The sequence below is a fragment of the Doryrhamphus excisus genome, linkage group LG9, assembly GCF_037039965.1.
Source record: "Doryrhamphus excisus strain RoL-2023G ecotype Guam linkage group LG9, RoL_Dexc_Guam_v1.1, whole genome shotgun sequence".
In the NCBI taxonomy this organism is placed as follows: Eukaryota; Metazoa; Chordata; class Actinopteri; order Syngnathiformes; family Syngnathidae; genus Doryrhamphus; species Doryrhamphus excisus.
The window spans coordinates 7,265,945-7,293,578 of record NC_136365.1 but is presented as its reverse complement, the minus strand read 5'-3'; the positions used below and the strand labels follow the sequence as shown (position 1 = coordinate 7,293,578).

The following is a 27,634-nucleotide window of genomic DNA, read 5'->3' as shown; positions in this document are numbered from 1 at the left end:
TGTCTACACAGCCATATGTGTATGTTTTTTTGACTCTATTTCCTCCTATTATCAAACAATGAGGAAGAAAAAAAAAAGGGTGGTGGCTCTAATTGAATGTTAATTAGTGAATAATGTCATCCTCAAATGAAATCTACATCAACACCTATTAGGGTGTGTGCAGGTTCTTTTCATTGATGTCACGTTGCTCCTAGCTCCTAGTAGTTCATTCATATCCTCCAGCCCCACCATTGCCGTCATGGCCATGACCATCGTGACTTTTATCCTCCTGCCACTGGCTGTGGTCTTCGCCCTCACAGGGTTTACTCAAAGCTTCAACCCACTGACTGGGACCTCCATTACTCACCGCAACATCACTTTAAGGGCAATTGTCAGAAAGACGGCTGAAGTCTGTCGAGACATTGCAGCTGCAAATGGAATGGACTTCACTCTGACAGTAAGATGGGAAGCAATTGTGATTGTGTGTACAATGTCCTTCATTTAAGAAAATCTGTTGTAATAAACACTGTACAAAATTTATTTTGGTATGTAAATTTACTATTTTTTAAATATTTAAATTAGAAAACAGATAAGAAGAAAGCGCAAGCATCCATCCATCCATTTTCTATGCCACTTATCCTCATGAGGGTTGCACGTTTTCAGAGAGAAATCGCAAACAATCAAGTTTTTATAATAATTTCATTTAATTTACTATGTAGACTAAAGAGGCAAGCATCAGACGGAAGTGGTTGGAGTTCCAGATTCCAAGCAAAGAGAAAAATGCGGGATGGTTTTGTGATGGTTTTTGTGGTATTTACTTATTTAAATAAGTGGATGTCTGTGTAGCATTATTGAGTAGGCATACAGTGAGCATCTTACCTTCATGCATGTAAATTACATGCTCACTGATGTCTGGAGTTGCTAATAGCCTTTTTCTACCACCATCGGTGGAGTACATGTATCGCTGTACTTTTGGAGTCCACAACTCAACACTTTTTTCTTTTTTCAATCTGTCCTCAAAAGTCAAAAGAGCAATTTTCAACATCTCTTATTTTGTCTTTAGATTGACGACAGTCTGACACTTGATCAAGTATTCCAGGCATGCACCTCTTCAGACTCCCTGATCTCCAGTTTCTTGTTTACTGCCTCCATTGTCACTCTTTACTTGAACAATGCGGCAGTGGATTTACGGTCTGCAGGAAGTCCTGAGGCCCATTTTGATAATGAGACCTTTCAGAATGGACGAAACCTGATCACACAAGGTACAACAGAAAAACACATGACAAATTAACAATTGTTACTTCCACAGATCAAGCGAAATTTATGCAAATGATGTAGGACAGCGAGTCTCCCCTCATGTAATGCAAACACAAACTCTGTGGCAGTTTCTGCTGGGTGAGCAATGCAAACAAAAGTTCCATATCTGTTGTTATCAATCATGTATGTACAACATGAGTCAATATTATAGCAATACCTCATATGTATGTAAGGGACTACTAAGTATTGGAACAGGGACAAGACAAGACAGGGCAGTGATGAATGTTCTTTTTGAACTGGTGATGTGACCAGGTCAAATTCTCTTGCTCTTGTTGTCATTAAAATGCCTATCATGTATTTTTGCTGATCCTTATTTTTGGAGATTCCATCCACATACATTAACTCTCTTGCCATATTATGCCGATAAGGTGTGTCTGCTGTAAGAGTCAGTGTGGGCCAGAGAAACTTCATCACAGCACGTGCTAGTCTTGGGCAGGCATTACACACTTTGCAGGTCAGTTTAAAGAGAAACCAGTTTTGTGGTTTTGGAGGTGAGATGCAACCAACAAACAATTTATGTTGTATGTAATATCATGTGTATTTATAGGACTTCTACAGCCATAGTAACTGGGTGGAGTTGGGGAACACGGCTCCTTACAACGCCCTTATTAGACCTGACCAACCTCTTGAGAATCTAGCAGGTAGGATGCTGTATAAGGTAGCCTTTCTGCATTGACATCAATTAAAAACTACCCTCATGTAGGCTTCATGTCAAATGTCTGAAGCGGTACTGTGAAATGTTTAAATCACTTCATTTACAGGATGTCAGTCGGTTATTGCTTTACTGTTCCAAAATCTTCTTTCATAGCTCGAGGATGAGTTAAAATTTCAAATTCACGATTTGAACTGTCAACATTTTGATCCTAAGTTAGTACTGCGGCTACTAGTTGATAGTGTTTTAGGATTTTTCTGACATTTACCTCATGTGTTTGCAGGCCCAGCTGTACCCACTTGTAGAAACTGTACAGGAGACAACTGTACTGACAACATTTTGCCTTCAGTGCAAGAGGGGAACCTTCTCACCTCTGGTTACTTCAGCCTCATCTCCTCAGAGAAGCCGGAAGGTAACTTCTGGGAAGATTGCTTATATGGTGTTTTTGTTTTATGATTAATCCTGAGCACAAATTGTGTTAGTAGTTACTTGGGCTGTAGTGGTAGATTCACAATCATTTTGCCAGTCTTAGTTACAAATGAGGACATCAGAGCTCCTTTTTTTACTGATGTTTAATACGTATACTTGCATCTAACCACGAAACACGTACGTCATAAACCATTAAAGACTGTAGAACTCACAAGACTATACCATAAATAATGACTTTCATTATTTACACATTAAATATAGACACAGGATAACAATATGAATATCTCTTTGGCCTGCTTGTGGCTAAGGCTGTGGGATATTCTTCTATTTCTGTGTGCTACGTATTAGCAACTGTTTCTATTGGGTTCAGTCTTCTGGAATCGAACCAGGTATGGCGTTGCAAGATATATTCCTTAACTTGAGTAGATTGACGAAAAACCTTGGTTTTGTCCATCTGAGATTCCTCCACAAGGCTTTTGGTACTATGGACAGTTCTCTTTCTTCTAATACATTATATTGGGGATAGTCAGTGGGTGAAATCTCATACACAAAAATCTTTCAATCAATGACTTTGATTGCGTAACATGTCAATCTCAATCCAACCTGAGAATGAATCCAAGTACTGTTGGTTGTGTAGTCAAAGATGTCTCCTTCTAAAGTTGACCAGGGCAGGTCCGAAACAGGGTGCAAGTGAAGCAACTCCCTCTGTTGGTGTTGCTTGGAGGTGTTGTTGTCATTGTTGGCTAAATATAATATTTCTCGCTCTCTGTATTGTGGCCTCCACACCTGGGGGCCTCAGCTTTTGTAAGGATGCGAGGTTCAGCCTCAATAAATCAGTTCATCTCTCCAACTATGACCTTTGTGTGTGCACTGAAAGTCAGCATCACCATGAATGTGGTATTCCGTGGTAGGACACTTACTTTATTTTTGTACTTTAAGGTAAATGCAGCCATGGAGGTTTTTTCGACAGAACAAGCACACAGGACCCAGTTGGGGGTATCAATAAGGACACCTTCAACTCCAGCCATGGCTCACTTCACCAAGAAGCTGCTGATTTGGCTGTGAGTGCTACTGTAGATCTTCTACAGGACATCAGAATATCTGTGGGAGACCAAGACTTCTTACGGTAAAACATCTTAATAGCCGTTTTTTGGTTCTTAGGTTAAGTGACTGCCGATTGATTAGACATAAGACAATAAGACATAATAAAGACATAATAAGCATGGCTTGTCTCTCTTCAATTCCTGCAGGCTGATGGGCCTGACGTCCTCCTCAGTGCTTTGTTTTGTTATCGACACAACAGGCAGTATGTTTAATGAAATAGAAGAAGCAAAGAGAGTTTCCATCAGCATCATCGAAAGTCGGAGGGGAACTGAGAGGGAACCTCCGTTCTATATATTGGTTCCATTCAATGATCCAGGTACGCAGTGATGTTATAGAATTTTGGCTTGTTAAAATATCACAGTATAATAATAAATCATTATACAGAGTTGGGTATATAATTAGTTTGTGCAATCTCCATTTTGTAATCAACCCCTTGTGAAATATTTATGATGGGTTTATTTCGGCAGACTGACAGAATTTGCAGAGACAGAACAAAATTTGTGTATACATTTTTTTGTTTTGTTTATGAAATCGTAACTATACAGATTGGGCGGCACGGCGGTCTAGTGGTTAGCGCGCACTCTGTGTGGAGTTTGCATGTTCTCCCCGTGCATGCGTGGGTTTTCTCCAGGTACTCCGGTTTCCTCCCACATTCCAAAAACATGCTAGGTTAATTGGCGACTCCAAATTGTCCATAGGTATGAATGTGAGTGTGAATGGTTGTTTGTCTATATGTGCCCTGTGATTGGCTGGCGACCAGTCCAGGGTGTACCCCGCCTCTCACCCGAAGACAGCTGGGATAGGCTCCAGCACCCCCCGCGACCCTTGTGAGGAAAAAGCGGTAGAAAATGAATGAATGAATGAACTATACAGATTCAAGCTATTTGTTATTCATCATTATTTGTAACTCCATCTATTGCTGTTTGCAGATGTTGGACCTCTGATACTGACGACAGACGCAGACATATTTATAGAAAATATCAATATGCTGACTGCCAGTGGTGGAGGTGACTTCCCAGAGTTCAGCTTGTCTGGATTGCAGGTATTTGCAGAACAATTGACCATTAATAATTTCTGATATTTTATTTCTAATGTGGACATGACAGTGAACTATAAGCAAAACTCACTGTAGGATGCAATGACTAAAAACAGGGTTTCATGTACAAATATTAAATGTTATTCATTTAAGTCAGATCAAATTGAATTGCATGGATTTCAAACATTGTCTTTTTCTTCTTCTACAGCTTGCCCTCACTGCAGCTCCGCCCTATTCTGAGATATTTCTCTTCACTGACGCGACAGCGAAAGATGCAGATTTAAAAGGCACCATTATTGCCCTCATTGAGAGCACCAAGTCTGTGGTAAGTCTTTTTTTAAAGGTCATAAAGGTCAACCAGTGAGTGTTGACTTCCCAAACTGCAAAATAGACCCTCTACATAATTGTTTCAGTATATAATTCAAATAAATATACCATATGACTGGCAACTGGATGCAGCAAGCACGTGTACACCTGGTCATCTGCAGCATTTAATGGAACGTAGGTAGTGATGCTGGTATTTCCAAGGATTTTTCAGCTTATCAAACAGCATCGGGTTGATAGAGGAAAGGCCAATGGGATGCCATCGTATCCTCTTTTGGATGGGCCGCTCCAGAGGAAGACGTTCACGCTGGGGTAGGGTGAGAGATCAGGCAGGAGGTTGGCACCACGGGTGAGGATATTAGAGGAGAAGGTTGATGAAACTGTTGTGGAGATCCACTGGGTGTCGTGACAGAGGGTGCTTCACCAGACAGTAATTTGGGCCCTGCACTCGCTAGAAAGGGCTGGCTACTCTCATATAGTTTGGCACATATAGTTTGTGTATCAATTGTATCATCTTGTGTTTGAATTGATATTTCTCGTTTTTAGGTGACGTTCCTGTTAACAGATGTCCTGAGTCGCAGGCGCAAAAGAGGTTTGGTACCCACCGGCCTGAGTGAAGGTGCTCAGGTCTACCGTGACCTTGCCCTGGTCTCTGGAGGTGTGTCCATTGAAGTCACAGAGCTGGATCTTCCGATGGCTACTATGGTTATAGAGGATTCCTTAGCCAGTGCTGTGGTAGGATGAGGAGCGAGAGGAAAAACACAATATAATACAATAGATGAATAAAATACCAGTGTCTCTTTCAGGTGACAGTTTTTCAAGCAGTGAGGAATCCTGGAATGCCTGATAATTTTACAGTTGTTCTTGATGACTCACTAAGAAACATAACTATATTCATCACAGGAGCGCCATCTCTCACCTTCAATCTCACCAGCTCCTCAGGTGTTATGGATGCTCTAAAAGACTACCATTTGCTACGAAAGCACTAAAATGTTTTTCTTGACCTCTCCTTGTTTCCCTTGCAGGTATATCTCAGAGCTCCGATGAGTTTAGCGGACCTCTGGCATCTCTGATCTCGACGGGTAATCTACAACGACTGCAACTCAACGATGATAATGCGACAGGACAGTGGCTAATCCAAGTAGATTCCAATGACTGCTACTCAGTAAAGGTCACAGGTCAGTAGCAGACTGGAAGTGAAAGTTGCAAGTAATTGATTTTAAAATGTGTTTTACCAATGGTGACCAATCAGGTCAAAGTTCAGTGAACTTCATCTACGAGCTTTTGCAAAACAGTGAAGGAGTTCATGGAGACTTCTTTCGTCAGGAAGGTCGTGTTCTTTCAGGTCAAATATTTCACTAATTCAGTTTTAAAAGCCGGTCGGTCATCCCACCTTGTCTAAAAATGACCTCTATCTGTCGCTTGTGCAAACTTTAGGTGGTAATGTCAGCCTCTTGGTCACAGTGACAGGAAGTGATGTCATTGTCAATGAGATCACACTGTATGACACTTCATTGGGAACGGAGGTCAACGGGACACTGCAGGCATGTCGTACAATATTACTTTCTTAAATGCAATAAATATTATCCATTATTTACCTGACAGGTGTTCATGATATGTACAAACCACTCACTACATTATTTTGGAGTCTTTCTATTGATATTTATTCTGAAAGGTGACTTTATCAAATACAATTGTGATTGCAATACATGCACATGGGTATTTGTTTGTGTCAGGCAGACATGTGATAACCTTTGACAAACCTGGCCTTGTCCTTTACTCCACAGTCAATCGGAGATTCCACCTTCCTGGTGACATTCAATGACCTTCCAGCGGGTTCCTATGTGGTTCGATTGAGAGGAGAACAAAGCAGCTCAATGTTAAGGATGACTCCAGGCAGTTTCCAGAGGCAGGCTTCCACTCAAATCACAACCTCCAGCATCTCTGTGACTGTGAGCTCAAACACCATCATAACACCAATCACAAGACCCAATCATAATTTCAATAACCTTTATGTGTATTTCTGGTAACCAAACCAAAGATATGAGTCGGTATCACTGTCCACTGTTACAGGCTCAACCCAACACCACCAACATAGAACCAGGCTCTACCGTTTCCATCCTTTTCACTGTTGCCTCAACAATTGGTGGTGTTATCAATGAAACCGCAACAGAGACGTTTATGGTGCGTGCCAACAATGACCGCAGCTTTGACTCCACATCACCCAGCTCTGTCACCATAGAAGCAGGCAGCGGAGGGAAAGCCAACGGCACGGTGACTCTCACCGCTCCCGAAAGTGCGATATCAGGAACAGACGTGACACTTACGATTGAGGCAGAGGATGCAACTGGAACCGATTTCAACAATGTTGTCCTTAGATTTTCCGTTTTCAGGGTAAGAAAAAGCCCAGCGGTGTGTTTTCATATTGGTCTTTAGTCTTTATTGATAAATAACTCGTCATACAGTGACCACATTTCTAAATTTCAGTCTTAAGTCATTTTTTCCCAGCAACATTTCCATCTCATTTAAATAATGTATTACTCAGTACTCCCCTTTCTGTCTCCAGGTGAATGATGTTAGTGCGCCGGTGTGCCAGGAGGCAAATACATCCAACAGCTGTCCTTCCAATACATCACTGTGTGACTCCACCCAATGGGAGTTCATGGCCAACGTGACTGATGGTGTCAACGGGACGGGCATTGATATGATATCCGTTCTTGAAGGGAACGGCACCCTCAATACAAGCATGGTGGTCGGACCAGACGGCGAGAACATCACATTGGTCTTCTACATGGCCTCCTGCTGTGCCGAGAGTGTAGTGCTGTCTGCTGTGGACAACGAGGGAAACGTGGGCTTTTGTGTGGGCCAGGCCAGAATGTCGGTTAGTGCCGCCAATTCCTCAGAAAAGTATCACATGGTGGTTGTAAAAGTCTGAAAATAACATAGGATGGAACCAATGTTGTAATAGCAGTAAGGAGCAAATCAGCCAGCCAGCATTAAGATCTATGCCGATATTGTAGACTTAAGTATCGTCCCATACTGATATCAATCTAATCCACGATCACCACACATCATCAATACTTCTTTTACTTATTTTGGAAGTGTGGAATGTTAGAAAAGGCTTGATCAAGTGGTATTACTCAAACCAATCGGCAGTAGTAGGTATGCGAAAAAACTCACTTTGTTACGGTTTGCAGATGGTGTTTGTTGTTTGGTGAGACTCGGTGGTCTTGCGAGGATCCTCATACTGCTTTTTGCCGTTGGTGCGTGGCAGGTTATGCACTCGGGTTCGAGTCTTTAATGAAGTGTTAATATTGGAGAGCCCAGATGCCTTTTTAGATGCTAATAACACACGCATTTTAAAGGGGACCTTTTATGCTCATTTTTCCATCCTTTGTATAGAGTTGTGGTCTCCTATAGAGCAGCTACACACAATAGCCCGCACAAAAAAAGCCACGCTCCTCTGTGACATCACAAAAGAACTATTTTACAACGCCCTCTGAAGCCTAGCGTTTTGAGACATCCCAAACTTCTTTCAGAGCTCACTTCCAAATGCGCAAAACTCATGATATGAAACTTTAGCATTGTTTAACCTGAGAATACGACATTCTAACTGCATTTATAAGTCAGAAAAGTGTAAAAAGCACAATAGATCCCGTTTAAAAGATGCTTAATGTTGACCATTCATGAATCTTCAAATGCAACTACTACCATCTTGTTGAGTTCATAAAAACTACATCAGGTGGTTGCTTACTGGCACAGTTGTTAATGCCAATGTTTTTAATTAATTAATGGTTATTGGTGTTTGGAGACCATGCACCCAGCAACAATAGGAGACAGTTAATTTAACTGAAACGTTACAGTAGTTTGCACATATTACTCATTCCTCCGCTTTCTTTTTCTAGGATATTGACCCTAACGCGCCAGTGTGCCAAGAAGTCAGCACATCCTCCACTTGTCCGTCTCTGTCATCATCATGTGACATCCAGTGGGAGTTTGTGGCCAACGTGACCGACGGCATCAATGGGACGGGCATTGAAAGCATCACCATCCTAGAAGGCAACGGCACCCTCACCACAAGCATGGTGATGACGCCAGGGGGTGAGAACCTGACCATGGTGTCCTACATGGCCTCCTGTTGTGCAGACAGAGTGGTGCTGTCTGCTGTGGACAACGAGGGAAACATAGGTCTCTGTGTGGGCCAGGCCAGAGAGCTCACCGCCACCACCGCCGCCACCACCACTACTACCACACCTGAAAGCACCAATACGACAACAGATGGAGGGCAAACGCTCACCACATCATATTATCTCTTTGTTACTTCTGTGGCACTCTCACTTTGGAAAGCACATGAACCAGCTGTATAACGGAGCATGTTTTTAATCACATTTAACTCTATGGTTTATAATTTCATAATAATAGTAGTAAAGTTATTTTATATAATGTAATCACAGATGGGGTTGGAGTTATAATCTCATCTTCTATTAAATTCTGCATATGACAAATGAAAGTATTTTATCTGCACTCTTCATGTTGATTTTTTTTATGATTTATGTAATTTTATGTAATGATATGTAATGAAGCACTTTCAATGACCTTGTGTTCAAATTGTGCCCCATAACTTGCCTTTGTGTGGGACTCCATAAATGAGCGGTAAATATATTTTTTTGTTTTAATATGGTTTCTGTAGACAGACAAACATCACACAAACATTCTTAACGTTTTCCAATGCTGTAAAAAACGTGTAGAGTAATTATTAAATTTCAACATTTCTGTCAACGAAGATTTGCGTCATAACCTGCGACACACGTTTCTATCAGCAGGGCGGGATGCCAGGCAGGTTGCTGTTGTAAACAAACCGGCGACTGTGTGATGGGCCATGGATCCCAAAGGGAAAAAGAGAAAAATAACTGAGGAGAACAGACGATTTAACGTTTCTTGAAGCGAATCATTTGGATTCATTGCATTCATCTTACATGCCCGATGTTGAGAAGCTGACCAGTCATGTCCGGAAGCAGAAGTCACATTAAACGGTAAGAACACAATTCTGTCATAGGCACATATTTAGTAACAAAGTGGCTGTTTCATGAAGTAATTTCAGATTTTCGTCACTATATATTTGGAATGACACTTGAGGGGATATTATTGTGTTTTGTTGCTCGGGTCCGTGTGTTACAGGCATTTGCTTTGGACAGCTATGCAGGGTTAACTTGCATGACCTTTGAACCAGGAAGTTCGTCCGGTGTGAAATGCCTCGGGGTTGGAATGTTAAAATGAAGTTGGTCGGAAGCAACAAGTAATATTTTCCTTCTCTGCTGAAGTCCGGTCGCCCTTAATACTGTTCGGAGCTAAATAACACGGAGAAGTTAACACGAGGATAGCTACGTTGGTTGGGTAGATACTTTATTCATCTATCTACCTACCTACCTACCTAAGAAAGTTAACACCGGGATAGCTACGTTGTTTGCGTATCAAAAGAGAAGAGGGCAACTGATGCGTTTTACCCTTGCACTGACTTGCTTGGCATTTGCACAGAAATATTATATGATGTGTAGTTATTTACTTTACCTTTTCAAAGGCTGCTGTTTATTGCACTCTGTTGCCCAGATAAGGGGTTCGTTATGCACGTTCCATTTTGTTGTTTTTTCGAATCCTGAAAATAAAAATGACATCCAAAATCGGATTTCTTTTTTGCATTTCTTTAATTTCATCAAAGCAATGAAACACAATTATTAATATTGCAATGAAGTTAAACTTGAGGCAACATCGAGTAGTCACGTGGTGCGTCATTCCCTACAGGATGCACTGCAGGGAAAATAAACATTTCATTATGTATTTGTAGCCAATGTAGTCATTTTGATAGTAGGCTAATATAGATGCATACAGCATGTGTTGCCTTCATTATAAGGCTTATATAAGGATTTTCATTTTTTGCGGCTCCAGACATATTTGTTTTTTGGTCCTTTTTCAACATTTTGGGTTGCCGACCCCTGCTCTATTCATACACTCAACTGACCAACCACTAGAAGGAAGTAGTTAATCCATTTATTTTTGCAGCTTCTAGTTTGTGAGACAGGCCCTAGTTGTCATAAGGTAAGTTTAAATTGCGAGTGAAATGCAAGAAAGATAATTCAGACGAAAATGCTTGGTCCGTCAATCAAATGATTTTATCCTTCAAATGCAGCCATAAAAATCATAACTGAGCAGGCTTACTCTAAAACACAAAAGTGACTTAAAGGCCAATTCACTTGTCAGTAAACATGGCATGTACATGTCAAAACAGCCACTTCACTAAAAGGAAAGGATGGTACAAATTATACAAACAATGCATTTGTCCTGCAGGAAAGTAGAAAACAGCATCATTTCACCACTAGCATGGGGAACACTGAAACAGAATGACAATGATTCCTTCGTTGAAGCTGCCGTCCGCATCACACAACATTACAGTGAACAGATTCAATGCAAGAAATGTACTATATTAATCAATAACAACACTATTTACAATACTCTTTTAAACAGAGCAGAACATTTTACACAAATGCAAATGTTAGCTTTTTTTTTATTGTAACAGCCTGTGATAGATCAAATATATCCCTGACAAGAGACATGGTAAATACCAGAATTTTACACATGTATACTACAGTATATTAGATCTAACATAGATGGTCAGTTAAAGGTTTCAAATATTCATTCTCAAAAAGGCAAAGACAAACGCTAGAGTTACTGATAACTAAACACAATTCTTATAACAAAAGCAAGTAAGAAACTGTTCAGAATATTAAACGGCTTTCATGGCAAGAAAGACCACAGAAGGCTCCAACATTGTAGTCACTACGTTGGGTTGGACCATTTTGGTCCAGGAAACCAAATAGGACATTCTTCCATTCACACGACCAAATCTAGAGAGGGCCACGTGCACTTGGGATGCACCTGGGTAATTTCCAAGCAAGTGGAATAGAAATAGTTTCCAGACATATAATAACAGTTAAGCCTAAAATTGCCAAAAAAAGCCAAATTATGGCATCAGTAGTAAACTGTGGACACCACTGCTCTAGATTATGCCAGATAGAAGCCAGAAAAATGCAATATATTGTTTTCTAAAAATTGATAAGGGTATGAAACATTTTCTTGTCATTTGCAGCCCAAAAATTTCCAATCAATAATGCACATGAACTCGAAATTTGCCCAGAAAGTAACTATATGTCTGTCATGTGATGCAATAAACCATTTGAGTCTATTATCACTTCAGGTTAGAAGGATTTCCCACAAAAAGTAAAGCACAAATACCGGCAACAGAAAACAAACCATGTATACCGTATTCACCCAAATATAAGTCTTCCCTTACTGAACACATATCATTTATTTGGGGTCTAAAGATTTATATATGCAAACAAGCAGGTTGGCAAGAAACCACTTCCACACACCAGTGAGCTGTAGAGATGCAGCTGTGACACAGGAACTCCCTCCAAAAACAATATGGAAAAATAACTTTCCAAAATCAGATACTGGGAAGTATTTGCGTCATACAGTAACGAAATAAACTTCATAGCCATTCTAGTTCTTGGTTCGGTAATCTGTTATTAACTTTTTGTATGTTAACCTACCAAACTTTCCTGCCGCCATGTGGTCCAGTTGTATTAAATAAACAGTAAATAACCGTGTATGCTGATATATTTTGAATTACAAGGTGAGAATGCAATTGTGGCATGCAGAGGCACAACGTTGAAAGTGTAGGTCTATATTCCCTTGGCATGCTTACATCTCACTCAAAATGTCGGTAATATAAAATGAGTAGCATTGAGGCATTCACTTTTTCATTCAGTTGCATCATCAAAATGCAGTGAGGCAATCCATATTTCGACTGCATATACAAATATGCTTCTTGGAATATACATGAAGTAGGAACATTCCATGCAGCATATAGAAGCACTTTCAACCATTAAATACACCTGTTTGATCATTGAATTGTCGCTGTCCCAGTAAAAGGTACCAATAGTTATACAAAAAACAAAAACACCCCCCCAAAACTTGAATATGACAATTTACTGACCACTGGGGTTTTATATGGCAACAAGCAAGATTTGCTGCCAAGCATGTTTTTCAAGCCTAACAAAGCACCAAAGCAGTGATCAATAAAAGGCAAAAAAAACCCAACAATACACAAATCAGCGTGTTTTACATAATGTGTCCCCCCCATCTGCTTTACACTATGGTACAGTGTATTAAAAAAACACCCAAAATGTCCTTTTTCCCTCCACAATGACAGAAAAGTGATTCTCTGATTGGATACATTTAAATCCCATTTACAGCACTTTGCCAACATCTTAATGCACCACTAGGTTTGGTGTTTTAATGTCTTTTCCACACCAGTAAATAGTCGAGCAGAGATTACATAAAAACTTGTTCATGGATGACGTAATCAGATTTTTTGAGATTTTTGGTTTAGGATCTGAATAAAGGTGCAGAGAGAAGAGTCACTATGGCGGAGATGGGCAGACCAACACAAGAGTTGCTTTGAGTTGGAAGTGTGACATAAAAATGGCAAAATTAATTCATTAAAATTAAGCATTATTTTCATTAATTGATGATGTCCAAAATTGGTAAGGGGTGCTGGAGCCTATCCCAGCTGTCTTTGGGCAAGAGGCGGGGTACACCTGGTGTACACCCTGGACTGGTCGCCAGCCAATCACAGAGAACATATAGACAAACAACCATTCACACTCACATTCATACCTATGGACAATTTGGAGTCGCCAATTAACCTAGCATGTTTTTCGAATGTGGGAGGAAACCGGAGTACCCGGAGAAAACCCACGCATGCAAACTCCATACAGAGATGGCCGAGGGTGGGATTGAACTCGAGTCTCCAAGCTGTGAGGTCTGCACGCTAATTGCCGCCAATTGGTAATACATTCCTCAGTAATTACAGATTACTCTCAAATATGGTTGAAGTCGAAGAATGATTCCAATATATTTTTCATTAATATCACCTTCCTATTTTAATTTATTTTTCCGATTTCTAGCAAAAATTTAAAAATATAGATTTAGTTGAAATCAATACAAGTATGTTCATGGTCATTGTAGAACTTCTGAAACAAATCTAATGGTGGCCCAAGACTTTTGCATAGCGCTGTAAAACACCAGATATCCCAGCATCCATTATACTTACGTATATTTGTGATAATAATTACTTCGGTAAGCTCCTAATATTAACGCCTTCCCAAAGTTTAAGTACGGCACACTGCCTATAAGAATGCATGTGCACGCGATGGCTTTACTACGCATAGGCAAATAGTTTCTGATTGTTGTAAACGTGAGTTTGCAGACTATGCTGTCATATAAAATGTGGCTGTTTGGAAACAATCAGGGGCGGAAGGTTCCAGTGACATCACTGCCAGGTAGAGGAGGGAAGACCTGAGGCGTGAACACTGATTGTACTGAACATGTCATCCAAAAGTCTGTCTATGAAAAGGCGATACACAGCAATTATTCGCAGCTTTTCTGTACTTGATCATATGTCAGGTCTGTGCGATACTGCACTTTGTGTTGTGACTAAATACAATGAGCAGTACTTGATCTGTACACACACAATGGAAATTACCTTATGGCTCTGTGGTGCTAAGGCATCTTCTTCTTGGTTCAACTGCTTAAATATATCAACTAATTCCACCTGAGGACAACATAACACAAGAAAAGAACTTTGATTTAAGAAAAATAATAACAAGAAAGTGAAGTGGCGTGGAAGTGAAGGGCAAAGAAATCAGGAAATGGGCCTAAGCATGGGGTGTCCAAAGTCTCTAAGTTATTCTCATTTGCTTAAAAAAAAAAAAAGCCGGTCTTCAAAAAGGCATCAGGGTCATCTTGTGTTCAGGAAAACACAGTATTTAACTAACCCCCCAAAAGAAAATGGATATCCTTGGCCAATGGGAACAATTTTCAACCAAAAAGTGAAAAAGGGTTGCTCATGTACTTTATCGTTCATATTGGCATCTGTGAGAATGTTGCATCCCTTGCAGAATGCAGAATACAGGGGTGTTCTTGCATGCACCACAATAATGTGCCTCACCTGTGATAATCCTATAAATTATTTGCTATTAATTATCACGCTGTATTGTAAATGTGTATATGATTCCAACTACTTTTGTACATTGTCTTTAATTAAAAAAAGGCAAATTTTGCACAGATACAGGGTAGAAAGCTGCGTGCAAGCTGAGCCTTCTCATCTGAGTGCACTGGATGGCGCATGCTCGTTTCTGTTTGTCAGAAACATACACCTTGACTTTCTATGGCCTGTGTAATGTATTTAGTATAAGTGTGACATCATTATTCTAATTGGACAATAAATTATAGATATTGTCATATGGGTGCTTGTCACTGCCGTACTTCCATAGAGAGGAAAATGTTTTTTTTTTTACAGCACCAGCAGCTGCAGAATCAAGTCAAATGCATCAAAGATATTTTACACTCTGCTGAATGAGTGAATTTGACTGTCAAGATGCAGGATTACAAAAACAGGTTGAACAGAAAGTATCAAAGCTTTTCCTGGGGAAGGAAGGGCGTATATATTTCATATACAGATACAAGGTAAGACCACAAATGTTTCAGTTTATAAAATAAAAAAATGGAATGTATTTTTGAGACAAAATGTTTCACAAAACTATGTTATTCTCTTCTTTTTCTTAATGAGCAACTTGTACTACCATATTGTAAAAAAAAACTCCAAAGGAGTCAGTGCCTCACCAGCAATCAACCTCACCACACATCACTGTGAGCTCGGTAACTTTGTAACTTACTGTGATCAGTAGAGAAACATTCAGATCATAACACATTATGTCAATTTGAGTACTGTAAATGCTAGGTATTACAAATAAGATTTTAGATAAGACTCGGAGGACTAGCAGTGCATGGTACTGGCCTAGAATAAAAAGTAGCACATTAGCAGCTATTTATATGAGTGAGAATCATGACACAAAAATAGAGAAAATTGTTGGGTCTACGATGCAGCCTAGGATGCGACAATCTGTGGCTAGGAATGGCAAAAGACAGCATCAACATTTGGGTACCAATCTTTGGAGGTCAGACTTAACCCAATGGGAAGTGGGGGGGGGATTCTAAGGTTCATCTAGTGTTCTCCCATTTCAACAAGATCGGAATTGGGTGAAGGCGATGTGGATGACTGGAGGTGATTTGAAGAAAGTAGTGGGCTTGGAGTAGATTCCTGCTGTGCACCACTCGGAGGTGGATCGGGTAGGGTTAGGGTTTCCGGGGCAGACTTTTTTCGGGGCCGGTCCTTGGGGATGGAGAGGGAATCCGGTGCATCTGTGCACATAGGAGTGGATGGGGCGCTGGCGGGACCGGTGAGGGCGCAGGAGGAGAGGGGTGTCTCGCTGATGGAGATGGACGGAGGGAACATTCCGATCTTCTGGTTGGTGGCCTCCTGGATTGTCCGCTCAAATTCTCTCACCTCATCCATTGTCATGTCTGGGTGAAGAAATAAGACAATACTTATTTATACAAAGATGCAAGTGCATAAAATGGAATAGAATACACTCCATAGTACAGTAAAGTAAATGAAAGTACATTCCAACCTTGGTTAGTGTGATTAGTTCATTTGAGAAAGGACACCTTTAACCGAAATTAATGGTAACCAAATCCATTTTTCCCAAAAGACATAATGTAAATTACAAGTGCATGAAATGGAATAGAATAAACTCCATAATACAGTAAAGTAAATGAAAGTACATTACAACCTTGGTTAGTGTATTCAATTCGCCTATACCTGAAACAGACGCTAACCAAACCCATATTTCCCATAAGACATAATGTAAATTGAATTAATCAGTTGCAGAAAGGCAATATTATTAACACAAAATACATTTTTATAGTTTTGAAACTGCATATAAATGCATGTAACTGATGACTGATAATGTATAACTAAACAATTACCTTTACTTTTACCTTCATTGACGACATGATTCTTGACATGACTGTTACCATTACCAAGTGGTAGGGAATAGTTGTAAAAGCTATTGTTGTAAAACTATAAAACTGTGTTTTGTGTTAACATTTTGAGAGTCAACCACTGATGACATCATAGATGGGAGACATAACTGACTTCTGATCCCCGTTGCCATTTTGTTAACAAGCTAAAATACATTAACACACTTAAAATACATTAACACACTTGGACTCATGCAGTTTATTAATAACACGGCACACACCTTATTGTATTTTAACTGGAAAAAGATACGCAACCAGAGACAACATTTTGGCAGATATTTTAGATGTTAATCGAAAAACACGCAAACCGGACGCGGACGCTAATCAAGGTTACAGTGTAATCATTTAAATCAGTAATATAATTTATGTTCATTCCCTCTTTTTTCTTTTTGCAATTGCGACCATCAGAGGTTAAAAATGGGCCAGTTGAGGAACAAAACGAAAACACAAAAGAATAGAAAAAAAAAGGTGACATACACTTGCTTCCTCATGGATGTCTATGTCATCCAGTGAAGACTGATTTGTTGTGGAATGCTCTTCCTGCTCATGGCAAACCTTAATGTTGGTTTGCTCATGCATTTTTCTCTCGTAATTCCGCACGTCATCCCAAGTCATATCTGGAAGAAGGAGGGAGGGAGGCAAATCTGGTAACTTCCAACTCAAATGGCACTCCAGTTGAGGGAGAGGTTGGGAAGGATAGGGAAAAGGTGGCAAGAAGATGCATTTCGAGGGGTAAGTAAAGCGCTTTAAATAGACGACGAGGGTTTCACATGGCAAGCGGGAAGGAAAAGCGAGGTTGAAGATTTTTGTGAAAGAAGTAAAACAAATTCCAGTGTTAAAAAACAGTCAAGGTGGAAAGGATATGGGCATTCTCTGAGCAAAATCAATCCATATTCTAATAGCAGCAGAGGAAAAGGAGTGTTAGATGCTAGTAGAGTACAGTATAGATTGTTGGAATAACATGAAGGTCGTGACGTCCCTTGAATCCATGCAGTGTCCACACAGCAAAGTTTTAAGTGTTGAAAGTCAGAGGATCAATGCAGTCATGAAGGGATGGGACTGGTAGTTGGGTCACATGAAGGGGTGCAGTTCAGTTTCATGTACATGCACACTCCTCAATAGTGGTTTAAAAATCATAGCTCTGTAATATATCTCTACAAAATGAATATTTTTGACATAAAGTAGTGGATGAAAAGATGCAATTGGTCCCCACTTGGCAGCAGTGCAGACTTTCTATAAGGCCTTCCTAAACTGTTCCAAGTTATACAATGTAGCCAGTAGGAGTAATGACCCACCAATCCATTCGTCCACCCAAGCAAAAGCCTGCCTGTGTCCAAGCAGCAACACATCCCGAATCACCTGCAAGAACAACAAAAACATATTTTAATTTACAATAATAGAAGATAAGCACACAATATTCATGTATATTGTTAAATATAACCATGTAAGATGGCAGTAAATTACAACTTTAATTCATACATATCCATCCATCTTCTATACTGCTTATCCTCACAAGGGTTGCGGGTATGCTGGAGCCTATCCCAGCTGACACCCTGGACTGGTCATCAGCCAATCACAGGGCACATATAGACAAACAACTATTCACACCACATTCACATTCATGCCTATGGACAATTTGGAGTCACCAATTAACCTAGCATGTTTTTGGAATGTGGGAGGAAACCGGAGTACCCGAAGAAAACCCACGCATACACGGGGAGAACATGTAAACTCCACACAGAGATGGCCAAGCAAATAATTGAACCCAGGTCTTTCAGATCTTCTGACTGTGTGGCCTACATGCTAACCACTTGTTCCACCGTACGGCCCATTCATACTTATCATTAATAATAATAAAAATTATATCCTCGACCATGTAATGGAATCTGTTCCAATGAAGGTGAGAGTGTTAACTAAGCTTACGTTGACTCAAGAAGTGAGCTTAAACAGCACCTTCTGCAGGTTTTCCTGCCTCCTCTACTTTCCCCTCCCCATAAAGTACCACAGTAGAGTACCACCCATCTAGCATATACAGTATTTGTGGTACTGATTACCTCTACCGAAGCAGATACATTTTCACCACATTGTGTTTCTTTAATTGCAACACCACTTAACCATCCCATTCATCCATCTTCTATACCGCACCAGCATTCTTTGCCTGTGTGACCTCTGACCTTGTGTACAAACTGCTCCACACGCGTCTGCAGACCCCACACCTCAAACTTGACCGTGACCAGTTTGTACGAACACATTATGGGATGCTGCGTGTCCCTCCATCCTTCCTGAAGCACGCCTCGCGCTGTCTTCTCTGACTTGAAATACCGCAAGTCCTGCATTGGTGCATTAAGAACACACAAAAAAAATATGGTTATCGTCTAAATTACATTTTTTGCTTCTGCTATAATCAGGGTTCATATACACTCAATATTAAGTACTCTATAAAACTTGAAGCTGTAGCAAATGTAATATATTTGCATAATACATTTATACTCTCACACACACGATCACAGGCTCACCTCAGACTCTTTATAATAGCGATCAGGGATATCGTCATAGGCAATGTCAACAAAACACACCTTCCTCTCCTGGTCCTTCAGCTCGGAGTCAAAAATCTGAGAACAAAAACAAGTCTTGATATGCATTAAAAATAATACAAATCAAAATTCCTTTGGCGAAAGGGTCTGCCATAGAGCAATGTAATGCCATATAAAACCAATAGAGGGCACTGTGTCCATGCCTTGAAATCATCACAAAGTCAAAGTGCTTTAAGGACTGTTTTATTCACTGATCGTCCATTGCAATAAAACTACTGATAAACTGAGTTTAACATAGAAATACTTCATCCACAACCACTGCACTTGCAGATAATGTGCTGTTAACATACTGCATCACCATTATAATGAACCACATTGCTTGCTGTCTCTATAGAGTAGTGGTTGGAAAGAGCTGTGCGCTTCTGTGTGAAGAAGCAGCTATTTCAAAGACAGATACTTATTACACATGCAATTTCATCAAAAGGAATATCTCTTCAGAAATACAGTAGTGCACATCTCACATTTCTCATTCAAATATTTTGTTTTATGTTTTCATGGAACAGCACTTAACAAACGACCCGTTGATACAATGTAAAGTAGTCAGTATCCAGCTTGGATGACAGTGTAAATTTACTTCACTCAGTCCTGGCTGCTCAGTACAATATGACTACAATAAGTTGACCTATACATTACAATACCTGTAGACTGTATTACAAACAAGGAATCTCTTGGGGCTCCTCATCCCCAATCTCTAATGCAAAGTTATAAGAATCAAGGCTCAAGATCTGAAATGACATCATCAATTATATCATCATATTTTAATCTTTCCATGAAGAAATTAATCTTCTGGATCTCTCAAGTGAGAGATTATATTTACATTTTCATTTTTATTTATGCACGCATATCCGGACCTAACTTTGGCTGGAATTCTGCAGCTTCACTTTCACAATTTTTCAAACATATATGAGTAAATCCTGCTGTTTTATGGTTGAATACAGCCCATTATTAGTCATAACATATATATACTGAAGCAGATGTTACGCTTTTTGCCTAAATGAAGTATTGTCGAGAATAAAACTGGCTAAATGAAGTAATATACAAATACAAGGAATGAAGAATTAAAATTTATTCTTATTAAAATTGTGAATGTAGTATTTTTATATTGGTCATCAGGTACAGTTGTCCAGTGAGACAAGCATCAGACTTGATCACCAGACAAAAGGCTTTTATTGCATCTCTGAAAAGTCACAATAATAATAATAACATAACCATTAAATATAAACGCCGAAGGATAGCATGCATATGTGTAAAGGAATGAAGGGCAGGGGGGAGCAGAGATGAATAAAAACAGTAAAACCAAAAGACAACCGGTGGTGTAGGAGAGGGTTGGTATAATATAAATATTACAAGTATTATAAGTAATTAGTAATTATAAAGAGAATAACATGTATGTTGGTAGACACTATTTTAATATATATTGTATGGAAAATCCTAAACAAATGGCAACATTTAACTATCGAAAAATGTGTGTTTTCATTTCTTGACACCCCCCCCCAAAAATCAACACGCCCGCTGTTATGTCTGCTGTTATTCTTATTGCGGCTCATAAAATGTATTTTATTTTATATTTTTATGTCTGTCGCCACCTGTCACCTGTCATTTTGAGTCTACAGTCCATTAAGTGTCTACTACTTTATTATTTACAACACATGAGGGTACACGGCAACTTATTTGTGTGTGTGTGTGTCTGTGTGTGTATCCTTGACTTTGACGAGAACATGTGAAATTCTTTATGTACCGCTCAAGGCCCTCTTTTACACCCACTCACTTCCTGACCACATACAAGTTTTTCCCCTTCACTTGAACCCTTCCTTCCCTCTTTAGTTCCTTCTTCCTCTCTCAAGGCTACAACGTGTGTACAGTTGCTTTTTACTTTAACACAATTATGTAAGGGATTATTATGAAGAAAACTTTGGTAATATTACATCCCTGACAATCATAATAACACTATCAATTATCGTAAGCAGGGACACCTGAATTAGCTATAGTTTAATGTTTAAAATATATCTATTCAAATTGGGCCGCATGGTGGATGAGCGGTTAGCATGTAAGCCACACAGTCAGGAGGTCTTGAAAACCTGGGTTTTGCATCTCTGTGGAGTTTGCATGTTCTAGGTCCGTCTTGCAGGTCCGTGGGTTTTCTCTTGAGTACTCAGGTTTCCTCCCACATTCCAAAAACAGGTTAATCTGCGACTGTAAATTGTCTACAGGTATGAATATGAGTGTGAATCTATATGATTGGCTGGCTACCAGTCCAGGGTGTACCCCGCCTCTCCCCAGGGATAGGCCCCAGCTTTCCCCTGCAACACCGATAAGGATAAGCGGTATAAAAAATGGATGGATTTAACAAAGCAAAGCAAATACATTGGATTGGCTTTAGCATCTGTAACAAACACAAAGTATCAAATCAAGTTAGTTTTTCTGTGGAAAAGGTTTGCTAGCGAACTTCTACAAAACCTAGCAGAAGGGTGGCGCTTGGGTAAATGAGGAACACATAAAACTGTCATGCATTGAGTCCAAGTGGTGTAGTGATCCACCAGATTCAAAATATCCACCCATCCAACCATTTTCTATGCCGCTTACCCTCACTAGGGTATGCTTGAGCCTATCCCAGTTGCCTTTCGTTAAGAGGCGGAGTACACCCGAGACTGATCAAGATTCAAAATATGTACTGAGAAAAAAAAATAAATGTGTAAGGACTTTTTGTTGCCAAACTCCGAGCTATTATTTCAGCTCCGTCCAGGCAGTGGTAGATGTTCTGTTGATGACTAAGACATTTATGAAATGAAAATTGGAGTGAGTTACAGAAAAGTTTCTTTGGCAGACGCTCAAATCCCCTGCAAATGGGTTATACTTCGCCTCTTCCGGATGTTTTTGCTTATGCCGTTTTTTTTCTTTCAGATAATATATCTGCAATGTGATGTTCTTTTTTTTGCTTTCAAAAAAATGAAAGGATGTAGACGGCGAGCTAAAAGCAAAAGAGTGCACTTACATTATCATTGCAGCCTTTGTTGTCCTCGTATTTGGTCTCTATGTGAATGGAGAATTTGGGCAGGAAGGAACACTGTGAAAAGAGAGCAAGGCATGCATATTTTAAGCCTAATAAAAAAACATTATTCTAAATAACCTAAATTACATTTGAACTGTGTTCATCAGCTGCAACATAAAAGTGGCTACGCTAACCATAACACTGAAGTCTAACTCGTTAAGCACGTCGGAAACAAATCGTATAGTGCCAAAAGGGAGTCTTTTGACGATAACCTAACGTCAGCATTAATGCATCTTCACCGACTCACACGTGTACGCTGAATTCCTCCTACACCCAGACAAATATCATTCTGTCACTATCACGCCATTGTCGTCTTCTTCCTTTTCCATCCCATAAGGATGAGTGCGACATTTGTCATCTTGCATGAATGACACACAGAAGCAAAAAAAGAAGGCAATATGTATTGCGACTTCAACGTTTCAATGGTGCTAATCACAGGTCACAGGCATGTCTATTGAAACGTGGAGGACTGTCATTATTTAATTTGCTCCTTAAAAAATTGCATGGAGTCATTTGAATGCTTTAATTAGCTAAAATGCTAACATGCTAACAGTTGTCATGCTAGCACCTAGCAACATAGCGCTCTGCCCCAAAAGTGCCAAAGTTGCCCTAACCCATCCATGCGTGTATTTGTATTTATACGTGACTAAATAAGTTAAAATGCTAACATGCTAGCACCTACCAAGATGGCACTATATAGCGAAAGTGCCAAAGATGCCCTATAACATCTCTGCATTATACCCTGTGTGTATTTGCATTTAGACATGAAGTTAGCTAAAATGCTAACATGCTAGCAATTAGCATGCTAGCACCTAGCAACATAGCATCAAGTAGTGAAAGTGCCAAGTCACTCCTGTAGAGTCTGTACATGATGTCATGTGTGGTTTTACAATTAGCCATGCAGTAATGACAAATGTTGATATGATAGGTGTTGATAATGTTGATATTTTGATACTGCAGTCATTTGTGATGACTGCAATCACTGTGCTTACTTTGAAAGATAAAACTTTTAAAATGTACCAGATACATGAGATGTATGGTATTCCACAGTTCAACAATAAGATACCTAATATTTAAATAATATAACATGATCATACAAAAAAAGGACAAAAATAATATACTTACAGTATATTCTACGGAATGGTGGATACACATCAGCCCACGTCCAGGAAAGCACAACAAAAGCAGAAAATCAGACATTCTCAATTGTTATCACTTCAATTCAATTAGCAACATGTATGAATACACGTGTTGGTTGAACATATTACCATGTCACTAACAGTTTCTGGCAAACTGAGACCAAGTGATGAACACAAGCTGCAAAAGCACGGGCAACAGTGTGATCGCTGAGTCACCAACGGACATGAATCTCGTTAAATGTCAGCTCAATGTGTTAGATGGAGTGTTATATACAGCCTTTTTTCCCCAGCGAGACATCAAATATCTTTACCATAATGTCACCTCAATTAATGAATGAATCTTAATACTGTGATGATGCTTAGGCCTGTAATGTATCGTGTTCATGTATGTGTTGTTGTAAAATATGTCTTCCAGGGTTGGGGGAGCTGAAAGGGGTGGCAGACAGGAAGTGACATTGTTAGTGTGGATGTTGATCGCGGCTGCAACCCACGCCAAAACTAATCTCAATCAAAAACTTGGAAATGAAAGACTTTGATCTCCACACAAACCAATGTCACTTCCTGTCCGCCACCCCTTGCAGCTTCCCCAACCAAATTTTAAGGCAACGCATACATGAACACAAGACATCATGGACCTAAGGGTCTTTACAATACATGTATTTATTAATATTCCTAATACCTTTAAGAAAAAAGTTGTGTCTCCATCCAATTGTTTGATTCAGGGGTGCCCAATGTGTGGTCCGGGGGCCATTTACGGCCCGCGGCTGTTTTTTTTAATTAGTCCTTGGCACATTCTAAAATACAATTAACCAAAACAACTGAACAAAAACAACAGCAAAAATGGAAAAAATACGTAATTTTTAGAAGAAGAAAATATTAAATATGAGGAGAATAAAGTCATAATATTAAGGGGGAAAAAATTCAAAGTTGAAAAATTTAAGTTAATTCAAAATTAAAAAAGGAAATTAAAAATTAAAAAAAACATAGCATAAGGAACAAAAACAACAAATAAAACTTTTGGAAAATTTGCTTGATAAGATGCTATAACATTATAATAATAGCAAAATGTCACAAGATTATTCATATTATTCATATGATGATGAATAATAATATAGTATTCATTATTATTATGTCATAATGTTACAAGAAAATGTTTAGTAATGAACGATGCCTTTTCCAAAGGCAAAGGTGATAACTAAGCGGCTCAGGGAACAACAAACTAACATAGTAACATTGCATTGGCACTAAAGCAGCAAAGTTTGTGAAAACCAACACTTCTGTTGGTTCTCCAAACTGCAAATGACTCAACAAATCATAACAACATGCGCGCATATGTCAGTCGACGGTCAAGGGGAGTTCCACTGGAGTACCGAGCATGCCTTGTGGCCACTATGAAAATAAAGTAATGTGCTTGTTGTTAGCGCTTAGTCATTAACCACATAAAATGGGAGCTCATTGTTGTTGCATGTTAAACTTAGCAGGTTCGTGATGTGCTTATGATATCCAGTTTGTTGGCTAATACATCTGTTTACAGTGGAGGGATTAAGCTAGTTGTTGGCTATTGCTTGCAAATTGGATGGGTGTCTAATGCTGTGCTTCTCAAATAGTGGGGAGTGGTGAACTGTCGAGTTGGTGTGATAGGCAGGGAGTACTTTCAGATTTGCCAAAATGTACAAATTGACTCAAGAATACACAATTTTCCTGGTTACAGCATGAAGGAAAATAATTGAGAACCACTGGTCTAATGCAAACTGCATTGCTATTCACCATGCAGCGTCACAATGCCATCTAGTGGCCGTATTTGTAATGACAACCCAGTCAACCATATCGTTCCAATGTAAACGTAACAACATAAAGTGAAGGTAAAAGCAATCAAATTAACATTTTCCATATGTTCCTGTCCCCCAAGTAAAAAGTCAAAGAAAGAACCACAGTGATGGTTCGAGGATGCTCACCTGTGATGGTGTAAGGGTAATAGTTCCACGCCTTCTCTGTTACGTAGAAGATTTTCGGAACCACTGCTCGAGCCCAGCTAGGAAGTTTACTGTACAGACATATGGAGACAGGCAGATAGGGATGCTGGTCGTGCTGAAGCAATTTTAAAGACAGAATGTCTCCTTTTTATCAAAGCGGTCATTTTGTTCCTTTGGCTCACTGCACAGATTAGTGGAACTGAAAGCAGTACGTGAAAAGAATAATAAACAAAAATAAGCACTTTAACTACCATCACTTATGCTCGTGTCAGCTTCCGGTGGAGTTTGCTGTCTGGTTGAGACAGATCGAAGTGAATACTTGATGTGACCCAGCCGGTTACACTGAGTTTGAAACCCCTGCTACCTGCTAAGCATACAATAATGCAATACAATAATTAATGTTAGCTTTTTAAGAGAAGGTGAAGAATACCAAAATGGCCCCCACATTTTAATATTGTCTGTGCACAAACTCAATTGCACCTACTATATTATCATGTTAATAAATGATCCAGCTCTTGTATTGCATTTCACCACAAACCTTCTTTGATTGACAACAGTGCTCACTGCATCCTGACAATAGTGAATTACATATAAAAGAATAAAATGAATGAAAAGAATTATGCATATACTGCATATTGGGAATATTTCTCTCTCCCTTCTCTGTGTAAGCAGCACACACTCCTACACCTCCATCTGTTGATTTCTCCCATTCCCCGCTTTACACTTCATCTCTGCCAGCCCTGTGTTGCCAACTCTGTGAGCAGGGTGGGAGGCTGCCCAGTTTTGCCACCATGCAAACCTGGCAAAAACAAAAATCATCACAAAAAAAACCAAAAAAAAACCTGAAGCAAAAACAAACAAAGGTATCGCTTTATGCAGTCTTAAACGGAACCATCCAGTTTGCACTCTTAGTAAAGGTTACTGGCTGGACATTTGCGGCAGGGATGTTGAGCTTAGATGGGATCAGACTAAATAATAAAGAACAACAACAAGCAGATGGAGAGGACTAAAAAGAAGGGGACATAACATGTTCCAGGTCCAGGCTGGCTTGCCAGCTGGTAATAGAAGCTTTGACATTAAATAGAGTGGTCGAATTTTGGTGTACAATCTCATCTTTTGTTACAAGTGTGCCAGAAAGTATTTTGTACCATTTACTGTTTCTAGGAAGTAGCCTTGACAATTCTTAAAGGTATGGCAGCTTTAGCCGTTTTGGCTATGAACTATTCTACCTCCACACAAGAAAATATATGACTGGAAACCCAACTTCTTTTTTTTTTCTTCCTGCAGGGCAGCACTTTGCTGACTCGGCATTATTAGTCCCCTCCAGCATGGTGTATGCTGACACAGGTGGTTGTGCTTAAATGAGTTGCCCGCAGGTCTCTGTCTTTCTCTTTTCTCTCATCTTGCTATTTTCTGCTTTCCTTCATCCTGCCATTCACTGGTTTGATGCACATTAAACTTTATGGATCGTATCACATTGCAGTAGCGATTGCTAATATGTAGATGTTTACTGTTCACCTCTGCCAACAACACTTCATGGAATTCCATGATAAAATAATACACATTATAATATATCTAAAGTGAAACTAGAATTTAACTAGAATGAATTAATAGAAATTAGGTCAGAAAGGTCACTGATATATTTTGTGGCATTAAAGATGCTAAAACCAATCCATTGTACGTCAATATATACCAAGCTATCGGAATAAAACATCCACATCTTAGATTTGTGTTATAGGCATCTTAAAATTCATTAATTCATTTTCTACCGCTTTTCCTCACGAGGGTCGCGGGGGTGCTGGAGCCTATCCCAGCTGTCTTCGGACGTGAGGCGGGGTACACCCTGGACTGGTCGCCAGCCAATCACAGGGCACATATAGACAAACAACCATTCACACTCACATTCATACCTATGGACAATTTGGAGGCACCAATTAACCTAGCATGTTTTTGGAATGTGGGAGGAAACCGGAGTACCCGGAGAAAACCCACGCATGCACGGGGAGAACATGCAAACTCCACACAGAGATGCCCGAGG

The 27,634-nt window shown here is 39.7% G+C and overlaps 2 protein-coding genes across 2 annotated transcripts in view; one reads left to right on the top strand and one right to left on the bottom strand.

Moving 5' to 3' along the window:
• Positions 1-204: 204 nt before the first annotated feature.
• LOC131132789 (von Willebrand factor A domain-containing protein 7-like) lies at positions 205-10,467 on the top strand. The gene is made up of 18 exons (XM_078793342.1): positions 205-436; positions 1,043-1,241; positions 1,665-1,750; positions 1,844-1,937; positions 2,232-2,360; positions 3,317-3,503; positions 3,628-3,797; positions 4,411-4,523; positions 4,726-4,842; positions 5,388-5,576; positions 5,648-5,783; positions 5,867-6,019; positions 6,094-6,186; positions 6,279-6,385; positions 6,629-6,793; positions 6,915-7,235; positions 7,408-7,722; positions 8,747-10,467. The coding sequence occupies exons 1-18, from the start codon at positions 239-241 to the stop codon at positions 9,206-9,208; spliced, it is 3,234 nt and encodes a 1,077-aa protein (XP_078649468.1). The 5' UTR covers positions 205-238; the 3' UTR covers positions 9,209-10,467.
• A 4,794-nt stretch (positions 10,468-15,261) lies between these two features.
• LOC131128012 (cytoplasmic phosphatidylinositol transfer protein 1-like) overlaps positions 15,262-27,634 on the bottom strand; it is a 43,910-nt gene continuing 31,537 nt past the window's right edge. The window contains exons 3-9 of the mRNA XM_058070482.2: positions 25,579-25,667; positions 23,610-23,617; positions 22,428-22,499; positions 19,358-19,453; positions 19,016-19,171; positions 18,137-18,200; positions 15,262-16,322 (exon numbers count right to left, since the gene is read on the bottom strand). Coding sequence (XP_057926465.2) covers positions 15,964-16,322; positions 18,137-18,200; positions 19,016-19,171; positions 19,358-19,453; positions 22,428-22,499; positions 23,610-23,617; positions 25,579-25,667 — 844 coding nt within the window. The 3' untranslated portion in view covers positions 15,262-15,963. The remainder of the gene's footprint in view (positions 16,323-18,136; positions 18,201-19,015; positions 19,172-19,357; positions 19,454-22,427; positions 22,500-23,609; positions 23,618-25,578; positions 25,668-27,634) is intronic.